The following is a 12231-nucleotide window of genomic DNA, read 5'->3' on the forward strand; positions in this document are numbered from 1 at the left end:
TCATTTGAGGCTTAGTGGAGTTGTGACTTATAACCCTGGCACTATGTCAGAATTGAACCCTGGATCTTGGGATTGGAAAGCAATTTTTAACCACCAAGCTACAGCTCCACTACAATATGAAGAAGTCCATCCCTTAAAAATGATATAAAATAGTAATATCACGCGGAGAGGATCCCTGACGGTATCATGACTGGAAAAAAGAAATACTAAATACGAGGGCAGGAAAATGATCACTAATACCAAACAGCTGCAGAACCTATGTACAAAATCCTTGCATTTCAAACAAAAAATGGTCATATAAGCTAAGCTAAGGTTTGCACACGTTTCAGCATTAGAAGTCAATGCCACAAAGTAACTTACTTGGGGAAGGACAGGGGCAAGGGTGCCAACTGTGTATAGTTAAATAAACCCCTCTATATTCATCCTCGTTCTCACACTCATCAAAGTAAAGCTGTACAGCAACAAGTAAACAATTAATATATGTGTACTGTGTTTCAGATGTCAGTATGAATAAGTATCTATCTTAAAATATCAGACATGTTGTATGTGAACATTAGGACAAGTTCTAAATATAGATCACAATCATACACATGGCAACATTGTCTTTGTGAAAGTTTACAATCATCAGAGGGCTACCCTACTGAAAGAAAACGAAATATATATATGCATTTGTGAATAGGCTGAAGCGTCCTAGAATTAAAAGAAAAACAAATCTTGGAAATGTGTTATTTGCACTGTTCAAAATATCAGGCCTACATTATATATGCAAAGGGAACTTTTTCCTATAGATAACCATCATGAAGCTCTGTCTACACTATCAAACCTTATGTGACAAACGTGATGAGTCCATATGGACATGATGATGTCATATAACTACCATATTTGGGCACATCATGCTTTTTGGTAAAACTAGTTTGATAGTGTAGACAGAGCTTAAGTTTGTATATTACACGAAGATGAAACAATATACAGATATTGACTGCTTAGAGGTTAAATATAAGATTAGACATCCCCGAGGGAATGATATTATGTTCGAGGGAATATATAATTCCCAAGAACTTAATATCATTCCCGAGGGGATGTCTAATCTTATATTTTACCGATATAAAAGGTGATATCTGTTATATTACATAGCCAACAACAAGTAGAATATCAGGCTGCTGGGTCGGGTAGCTAGGCTAGGCCTCCTTTTTGTATTGTATGTAAACAAGCTGCCCAGACACCTTACCTTTCGAAGAATAATATACAGATAATTACTAATTAATGATTCCTTGACAATAACATATTCACTAGCCTAGGTCGTTTAAATAATTACAGAAGAATTTCCATCAATAAGCCTACATTAATAATACTAATATTATAATATCCGGTAGGCCGAATAAATAATAATTCGTCTTCTTTCGAGCCAAATCACCAGATGTTCAGTGCGTCGCGCGCGTACCCCAATCACAAACTGTGTTTCATCACATCTAGGGAGGACTAAAAATAAATGAGGGCGCTATGTATGCATAGTTTAAATAGTTTAGATGACTAATTTCGTCAAGCAAGTTCCATGTCGCAGCGCATGAAGCGTTGTCTTGTGATGGAGTGACAATTTCATCGCGAGTTCAAGTAGTTGACTTTTGTTTATTTATCGGCAAACGCGAGTGTTGCCACACGAAAATTACACACTCAATATCATCGTACTCGAGAATTTATATGATTAGTGATAGGGACACGATAATTACGCAAAAATTACTCAGTCAATATCATCGTTCTCGAGGATATATACGATTTACGATCCTCGCAGCGGAAGTCATGTGATGCAGTTTCAACCAATCACATTCGCGTATTTACATAGGCTATGTAATAACAATGTATAGTTTCTTTCCTCATACTCATTCAAGTATGCTTAAAAACAAACACAAGCATGTAATTCATATTCATATAGAATTAAATTTGGGAAAAAATATGACGTCTATTAAAAAGTTTCATTACCTTCAAAACAATTGTTGGTAATCATAATGTGACTAGATGGCAATATTGTGCTTTCAACAACACACCACCGAAACTTAAAATATCTTTCAAAATCATTGAAAAATAATTTGATTTATTAGTAAAAACTCTTTGAATCCTCAGGGGGACTGTTTATATCTTGAAAGTAACCAGATGGATTAGTGACACCGGTAACTGCTAGAAATCAACATACCCTGAAGGTTACCAGGGTAACACTAGGGATGTCACTGGGGACTAACAGACTTGGTCATCCAAATATTTGTCAATCGAATACTTACAGAGAAATTATAATTGTTGAAATTCAAGGCTAGAAATTGCATAGAACAATAGTATTAATATTCTATATAATCAAAAATACAAGGTGACAAGTTGTCACCTTGTATTCACAAGTTATATTATAGTGAAGAGGGTGGGTCTTTACTGTACCTCTAGTTATTGTCTTTTTTATGTTGTTAGACCACCAGTCGGCATTTCAATTTTGTCCTGGCATTTCTGATATATTATAAGTATGAAACGACATGTGTGCCAAAATATCTTTCTACCCAAATTAAGTTGAAATGTCATCTAGAACATTCACATGGTACAGTAGTATACTACTGTACTAAAATACATTATGTCCCATATATGGACATGATGATGTCATATCATTACCATATTTGGGCACATCACACTTATTTTGTCAATTTATTTTGATATTGTAGACAGAGCTTTACACACATCAATCTTGCTTGTGTTTTGTATTTTAATGATGTATTTTATCTGTATTTTACCAAACCTGCCAACTATTCCTTGTCAGTTCATTTTCAAAACTCAAGAAAATCAACTAAGTAGTATAATCCCTTCTTGTGTAAGTGGATGCCTGTTGAATTGTGGGACTATCACACATACCCAGTTGCATGTCACCTAAATGAATGTTTCCTTAAAGCATACCTACAAAGTTTATGTTTTAAAAATATTCAAACCCAGAGGAAATACTGGGTTTTGTCTACATTACAAAACAGAAAGTTCAGATAAATTGGAAAAGTACATGTGGTGAAGTGTGTACTGAACTTTCATGTTGCTTCACTGCCATGTTATACAAATATTTCCTCCAAGCATGAATTTCTTGGCAAGCCAGACCATGTTTTTAAGTGTGTACTTATGTATCAATTTTAATTTTAGATTGCAAAGCTGGTCTACTGTGTAGGTAAGTCAGTTACTATGTTATGCGAAACTTTGGTACAATGGAGCTTCAATATAATCTATATTAGGATTAGGAAATCACATTAGAATGTGTCCAACCATCACACAATATAAGAATGTAGCAGTATATATATAAAATAAACTCAAGTCATAATATTGCGAATTAAAAAATGGCTTGTCCCTCTTTTTTTTTTTAAGTTTGTTTTATTTAATATAGGAATGTTGTTGAAGCAAAATTAAACATAAATGCTATTGAACCATAAACCTAATTTAATTCATAGGTCCATAACATTCAAAGGTCCATCAATAAACCATGTCGTTGAAGCAAAATTAAACATAAATGCTATTGAACCATGAACCTAATTTAATTCATAGGTCTATAACATTCAAAGGTCCATCAATTCATAGGTCTATAACATTCAAAGGTCCATCAATTCATAGGTCTATAACATTCAAATGTCCATCAATTCATAGGTCTATAACATTCAAATGTCCATCAATTCATAGGTCTATAACATTCAAAGGTCCATCAATAAACCATGAAGGTATGATTAATGTAGTTTACAATTCTCTGTATAAAAACAAGACTAAAGCTCTGTCTACACTATCAAAGTTTATGTGCCAAATGTGGAGTCACATCACTACCATTTGGGTATCACTAACATATTTGTGTATATCAGTACCATATTTGGGTATATTACTACCATATTTGGGCACATCACAGTTTTAGTTTTTAGATAGTGTAGACAGAGCTTTAGTTAAACAAAGAGTAGACTTTAAAACAGAAACATAGTTTGTGTTGTTGCAGTTATTTGTTTAATTATAAAGTAAGTAGCCTTAGGCTTACCATTCTCTTTGGTTTCTCTTTCCATGCCAGTCTTTCTTCCTGTGTGAATCGACAACTTAAGGCAGTTAAGATTTGGGTGCATGTTAACCTCCACACGACTTTCGCAATGTATTGAAAATGATCTGCAAATAGTAAATCAATGGAAATTATTGTTAATTGAATTATCATTTTCTTCACATATTATTATGCATTCACCTATTTTTCGTATACTACTGTCTATACAAGATATATGAACTCATGAACTTTACCATATAGTTTCATCTAAAGCTCTGTCTACACTATCAAACTAGTTTTTGTGCCCAAATATGGTAGTGATATGATGTCATCGTGTCTATATATCTCACACTATTTACCAAATTATAAAAGAATATTTATGGATCAGGAAAAATAAAATACCATTAATAGGGACGACGGTGGGTTCTCGCATATGACCAACTCATTTCACCTAAAAAGCTGAAGAACTTCGGCAAATTGCAGACCAAGTTTGCCAATAGGGGGCGCTGCTCTCCAACTAGCAAAGCTACTCCTAGCAACCACTAACATCTAGTCATTGCCAGATGAAAACTTGTTGAAAACAAGTTGAAACACATACGTATATATTACTGGTTTAACATAAAGAAGTATGTACAGATATTAACAGTTTGGTTTCCAACTGTTCGTGTATATTGAGTAATCAAACATAATGAACAGAGTCTTGTACATCAGCTATGAGAATCTTAATGTCAACGTGAATGCTTTTACTATTTTTACACTTTTTATGATCATGTATCATTGTATTTTGAATATTGATTTAGCTTTTTGCTTTTATCCATTGAGATTCACAACCCAATATTGTCATTTTTTTTGGTATTTTACTGTTTTAATTTATAATTTAAGATATCTATACTACTGTCAGTATTTTAATCCAGTCTATGATATGTATTAATCATATCTGTTATCCTTTATTTTCATGTGAAATACTGTATTTTACCAATTTCTGATATTTACTATTAGCATGATTATGTTATTATTATTTATTACAGCGTTCAATCCATGCTCATAGGGTTTTACCATATAAATTGATTTGAAATCATAGAACACAATTAACATGCAATTAATAGTGTAAAGCATACATGAGCAAATTGTACTCATCATCTAACAAGCATCCTGTTATTGTTAAGCCCAGATGATACAAAAAAGAAAGGAGGACTATGATTGGCTAATAGTTGATGACCAGACATCATAGCCAGTATACCCTGGATTTGGTAACATTGCGTGCTGGGCTGACACCCTCATTGGAAACAAGGTTATTAGACAGGATGACTAAGGGTCTAACCCCTGGAGAGAAAATTATTTGGGAGGCCTAAAAAGTAAGCTTTCTCCACAGACAGATGTGAGTCAAAGGGGTTCATTACTACTAAAGCCCTGTGAAGCACCCTAGTGATTGTATGGCTTAGAAATAGGATTAATTTTTCTGACCATCTTAAATCTGTCTAGCCTTGATTATATAGAAGTTGTGTTTAACCAATGCTAGTATGATCAAATGCAAGAGGAGAAGCTTAAACTCTATCTTCACTATCAAACTTTATATGACAAAAAAATGTGACGTGCCAATATATAGACATGATGATGTCATATCACTACCATATTTGGGCATATCACTACCATATTTGGGCACATCACACTTTTTGTCATACTGGTTTGATAGTGTAGACAGAGCTTTACTAATATTGTTTGATAACAAGTTGGAAGAAGAACACTGCAAACGATTGGTTTCAGATATCCGAACACTGAATTAAAAGGTTTTGTAATTGTACTGATAACTGTGGCACCATACTGGCTGTTAATAATATAATTATATCAAATAACTATTGTCAAAAGAACCCATGATTTAAAATGTATTTTAGGTAATTAAAACTGTAAATTTCTTAATAGCCTGTACACTGACCTCTTGACCGTAATCAGATAAATTGACTTTTAGTGTCATATCCAATACAAAGAAAGATTTTGTTAGTTTAAAACTAAAATAAATTAATTTAATTAAAATAATTTGATCATAACAAATGATAACAGTAATGAATCAGCATTTCTTATAAACACTTGTTTACATTTCACAGGTAACTGTCGAACCACAGATTGAATTTCAGAAAAGTAACTTATTTCTGCTTTAAATTAAGTAATTTGGTGAAATATGAACACGCATTAATTTATGAAAATAGCCTCACATATATCTAGGAGCTTGAGAGTGTTTTGATAATAGCACAATTTAGTGAAGACGCAATTATTTGCGGTTTAGAAAGTTACGGTGAAAAAAAACAACTAAATAATTATTTTGTACTTTTACTATCGTTGCCTCAGTATTGGTTAAGTGTATGAATGCGATTTGATTTGTGAATTGATGGAAATACTTTGAAAATGCGATTTTGGATCTAAAGGGTTCAGCAACACAAAAAACAAAATGGAAAACTCTTTCCAGAATATCTCTTTACAAGATTTTTTCGACAGTGACTCTTATTGGTATTACTCGATGCTAATTTATGCATCTCAATCCTCTGTCTACGCAATATTGCTAAAAATATTTGGATTATTTGCCATATTTGGTAATTTGTTTGTGATGTTGGTTATTATTTCTACAAAAACGTTACACACTCCAAGTAACTTTTTATTGTGTAACCTCGCGGTCATTGACTTCACAACTGGAACTCTAATGGTCATCATGTCTGAATATGTTTCTGTAGATTATTTGACTGAATTTACGATTTTAGGAACAATTGCAATTGTATGCTTAAGTACGTCACTTTTAAATTTATTCTACGTTGGATTAGATCGAATATTAACTCTTTCATTTCCGATGAAATATTTGAACATTAGAGATGAAGTAAAAACCAGGTTGTTCATCACTGCAACGTGGATAGGCGGAATACTTCAAACGTTTCTCTACATGTCCACACCTGAATCTGACATAGTTGAATGTGAAGGCCTTGTATACAATATGACAACTGATGATGTAATATTGTTGGCAATATGGGGTGCTACAGAAACAGCTACAGTTTCAATCAATATCAAAGTTTATTTTATTGCATTGAAACAAGCAAGACAGATAGCTGTATCACAAAACAGACAAAAAAGTACAGTTAACATAAAAGCAGTTAAATCCACCATGCTGATGCTTGCAGTTTTTATTTTGTGTTATTTTCCATGTTTTATGTTTGAAATCTCATTATATTACTGTTATAACTCAGGATTAACGCAATCAATTGCTCTACTTATAGCATTCAGTGGATGCAACATAAACCCTATTATCCACATACTGCAGAGGAAAGAGTTCAGAAAGAAAATTGTTCAGTTTATCAACAAATGTAACTTTTCTAGATGTTGCTAAAGATGTCAAATCAAAGAGGGAAACCTATGGCTTCTTCAAAGGTAAAGGTATTTATATTTGTCCTCAAGTTTAACTAAAAACTGAGGAAATTCGGATTAGGCCCTCCATGGCAGCCAGCAGTGCAGCACCTACCAGATCAGCACACCAGGAGGCGATCTCCTACTCTTTGCGAATAGTGTACCAAGTTCTTTAACATGCACTATGTACACAGGACCAATAGCTTTCCGTCCCATCTGAAGGACAAGGCAATGAGAGAAAAGCATTTTGCCTAAGGATACATTTATTATGATACAGATAGGCTCTATCACATACTATTCTTAAGTAAAACTGGTGACTTTTTGAGTTACTTACGTATTGATAGTGGCAGTCTGATTGAAACAATCAACTGTAGAAGTAGATTAACTGGATTCCTCAGCAAAGCTGGTGGACTATCGGATCCATCTGGTGTTCCCTTCAAGAGAAGCTCCCAAAGTTCTTGCAGTTTTGACCGTAAAGTACTTTGGTATTGGGCACGAATACCGTGTAAAAGCATTCCTATTAAAATATAAACAAGATGATATGAAAAATATTAATTAAGATTATTGTAAATGTTCGTCTGGTTTGTAATTAATAATGTGTATAAAAATTATTTATTATTTACCATCTATTTTTGTAATTTGTACCATTGGTTTGATATCAAGAATTTTATACATATTAACATTATATTTGAAACAATTTAGGACATTAATTAAATGTCTCTTAAACATTTAAAACATCAATGTTCACTTTATACTTCTTGGGGAGAAGCTGCTTTAGGTGTCTACCTGCTAGATTCTCCCTTCATTTGCACCCTTATTTTGTCTGCATGTTTCTTCTAAAGTTTAATAAATATAATCTATCTAATTTTAATTAATGTTGTTTAACTAATAAATGTTAATGTTTTATCACAATGTTCATGGAATGCAAGTTTCTCAATCCAGCATGTGTTTCATTTAGATGGGTTCATAACATTTTTTTTAGTGTAAAATGTTTGAAATTGATAATAGTACACAATTACGATAGCTGCTATAAGGCTGAAAGGGTTTAATTGCATGATTGAGGCATTAGAACATATTTAGGTCAATTTATAATTAAATAAATTAAGAGAAAACTTGGGAATGATTCAGCGAATGTATGGAATACAGCATGAATACAACATCATAGGCTGTTGGTGAAACATGAAACTAATGTCACTAAAGCTTGGTTTCCACTAGAACGTAACGCAAGGACGTAAACGCAACGCAAGCGTTTTAACCAATGACAAGCAAAGTTATAGACAGTTAGCAATCACAAGCGAATAAGCCATCGCTTGTGATTGGTCAATTCACTTGCGTTGCGTTACGTCCTTGTGTTGCGTTGCTAGTGGAAACCACGCTTAAACAAGGGACACTAAGGGTACAATGACATTAATGTGTATCCGGTTAACATCTATTCAGTTAAATATATAATTTAACTGGGGTTCTTGCTAGAAGCTGAAGCTTGTCTTACAAGACCCAAATGAGAAATGCTACAACATTATATTTGTGTATTCAGTTAACATCTATTCAGTTAAATATATATAATTTAACTGCAGGGCTTCATTCTCACTAGAAGGTAAACTTGTCTCACAAGACCCAAATGAGAAGGGGCACAAAAAGGTATAATGATGTTAATTATGTGTATTCAGTTAACATCTATTCAGTTAAATATATATAATTTAACTTCAGGGCTTCATTCTCACTAGAAGGTAAACTTGTCTCACAAGACCCAAATGAGAAATACTACAAATAAAATTAACAGGATGACAAATGATAAACTGACTCTCACACTCACAGAAGTAAATAATAAAAAATGAGAAATACTGATTAAGTATAACAAAATGTAATATGGTGTGTATAGATATTTATAATTAAATAGTCTCTGTTTAGGGGGATTACCACCTGATAGTACAGTGATTAATTTACTATTGTTGGTAATCCTAGGCCAACTATGCCTAAATTTTTTGTTGTAAAAAGTAACTGTATGTGAACATTTTAGGAAGTGGCCATCAGAATCGGTTAAACTACTTTGTACAGACATTCCCTGTAATAAATACAAACACATTTATCTAGTACATTTACATAGTACATATGGTAAGTAACTAGCGGTGGAAAGATATACAGAAAAGGGCACAATGACATATGTCAGAAAATGCATACAAAATGTCACATTTTATTTAGCTTTTAATTTTAAAAAGTAATTCAGTGACATTATTTCTTTAGGCAACTAATTTAAAGACAATTTAGTATGAAGGCTGACAAGAGATGACATTTATAGAGAAAATATTACAAATGACCGCCTTATGACAGTTAAGTATTGTGTATACCATAATTATTTTTTACAGCTTACTCAACACAAATACAGTATTCCAAATTAAGTCCACTACAAAGCTGACCACCTGAATATTTCACTTAATATTTTTGTGTAAACCATATGTTGTTTTTTTACAGTCACTCACTCAATCAAAAATAACCACCACACTTTAAAGCTGGTTTTACAAATTCCAACTTAAGAGTATAGTAAGTATCATGTAAGTAAGTAAGTAAGTAAGTAAGTATTATAGTAAGTATTATGGAAGTAAGTAAGTAAGTAAGTAAGTATTATAGTAAGTATTATGTAAGTAAGTAAGTATTATAGTAAGTATTATGTAAGTAAGTAAGTAAGTAAGTAAGTATTATAGTAAGTATTATGTAAGTAAGTAAGTAAGTAAGTATTATAGTAAGTATTATGTATGTTTTTTGCGGTCACTCAACACAAATATATATTAAAAAATAAGCTTGTTTTATAGCTTATATCTACAATAAATTGTGTTGAAATATGAATAATTCAAATCTATAATTTGTTTTCCTAATTTGCGCTTTGCTTTATTCGCTCCTTTTGTCGAATTATTTGAAAGCGATAAAGAGTTAGACTAGTGGATGCACTATATGTAACTTCCGCCCAATATAATAAAAATAGCCTTACTTATTTAAACTTAATAGAAAAATCATGTTGTTCTCATTACCGTACCCAGGAAAACATTTACAAAAATGGAAAGTATATAAAGGACAGAGAAGAGTAGAAACAGGAAACTTCAAATAAAGAAATAACTTGCAATTGCCATAAATAGTAAATGACGAGGCGCCACAAGTGGTGAACACCAGTACGTCTCCATGATGAGCCTTCTGACTCATCCAGCTCAGTTTGAATCTCATCGGTGGATTCTATTAATCTCACCCTCATGTCATGAAGCAACACAATGTACAGATACCATATTACCACTTACCAACACATGAACGTTTGGGTACTGGGCATGGTTGCTTAGAAACAAGACATCCATTCCTATTGATAAGGTCCAGCTCCAAATTGGTTCTAAGATAAAAAAAAAAAGAAAACAAAACAAATTTGATAGAATTTATTGTGTGTAATAGACTGTATGATTGATAAAATACTAGGTTGTGTAATTCGATCAATTTAAAATATAACTAGAGGCAATTGCAGAATTGAAGTACTTGTCAATACAGGCAGTAAATCTATATGAAAATTGTTCTTAAATTGGTATGACTAGAAGTTCACTTTTTATCAATATTTTTGAATGGCACGTATTTGTATCATGAGTGTTCATATCGTCTACAAGTGACATTCATACAGTACATGTGGCTATCACTGGCTGCCAATCTCAGCTGCTTAAACCAAGCAACCTTAAAAAGACCAGTGGCACTTTGCATTTTCTATGACAATCACACACATGACCAATCTGGCTGCCAATCTTAGCTGCTTAAACCAAGCACATACAAACTTAAAAAGATCAGTGGCACTTTGCATTTTCTATGAAAATCACACACAAGACCAATCTGGCTGCCAATCTCAGCTGCTTAAACCAAGCACATACAAACTTAAAAAGACCAGTGGCACTTTGTATTTTCTATGACAATCACACACATGACCAATCTGGCTGCCAATCTCAGCTGCTTAAACCAAGCACATACAAACTTAAAAAGACCAGTGGCACTTTGCATTTTCTATGACAATCACACACATGACCAATCTGGCTGCCAATCTTAGCTTCTTAAACCAAGCACATACAAACTTAAAAAGACCAGTGGCACTTTGCATTTTCCCTGACATTAATACACATTGCCTCATATCTGACTGCCAATTTCAGCTGCTTAAAACAAGCACAAACTTAAAATACCAAGACCAGTGGCACTTAAAAGTGACATTCAGACACTTGACTGCCAAGCAGCTGCTTAAAACAAGCAACTTGCTTTGATTTTATTTAAAGAAAATTTGCAAATCTGTTCAAAACATATTTATTGTTAAATGTTTTAAACATGATTCACTCATGACTTCAAAATATCATTAAAAACAGTGATAACATTATCATTAATAAAACTTTGCTGTAAAACTGACCATGTTAACTTTTCACACAATTTCTACAATGTGGATAAAATAATTTAATAATAATTTCAAAATGTAATTCTATAACAAACTATTACGATTACAACTAAAATGATTTGCTTAATCCAATTTCCTTAATTTACTTTCATTTTCTCGACCCAAAAAAATTTCTTTTTTGAAATAATGCATAATATCTTTAGGAAAAACAATTAACATTTTTAGTTGAAATGTAACCTTTGAATAGAAGTAAATGATGCATGTAAATCATAAGGGATACAAGACAACACACACCTTATTACAAATGTTCACATAACACTCACAACACAACACAACACACCCTATTACAAATGTTCACATAACACTCACATTACTGTACATTTAATGTTTAAATATAGTATATGAATATCATTGTCATGCGACTCAGGGTATC

At 32.7% G+C, this 12231-nt stretch overlaps 1 protein-coding gene across 1 annotated transcript in view; it reads right to left on the minus strand.

The window, feature by feature from the left end:
* LOC140040333 (E3 ubiquitin-protein ligase UBR3-like) overlaps positions 1 to 12231 on the minus strand; it is a 54481-nt gene that overhangs the window by 21508 nt on the left and 20742 nt on the right. Inside the window, exons 26-28 of the mRNA XM_072086196.1 lie at positions 10687 to 10772; positions 7737 to 7919; positions 4025 to 4146 (exon numbers count right to left, since the gene is read on the minus strand). Coding sequence (XP_071942297.1) covers positions 4025 to 4146; positions 7737 to 7919; positions 10687 to 10772 — 391 coding nt within the window. The remainder of the gene's footprint in view (positions 1 to 4024; positions 4147 to 7736; positions 7920 to 10686; positions 10773 to 12231) is intronic.

The sequence above is a fragment of the Antedon mediterranea genome, chromosome 1 (assembly GCF_964355755.1).
Source record: "Antedon mediterranea chromosome 1, ecAntMedi1.1, whole genome shotgun sequence".
Lineage (NCBI taxonomy): Eukaryota > Metazoa > Echinodermata > Crinoidea > Comatulida > Antedonidae > Antedon > Antedon mediterranea.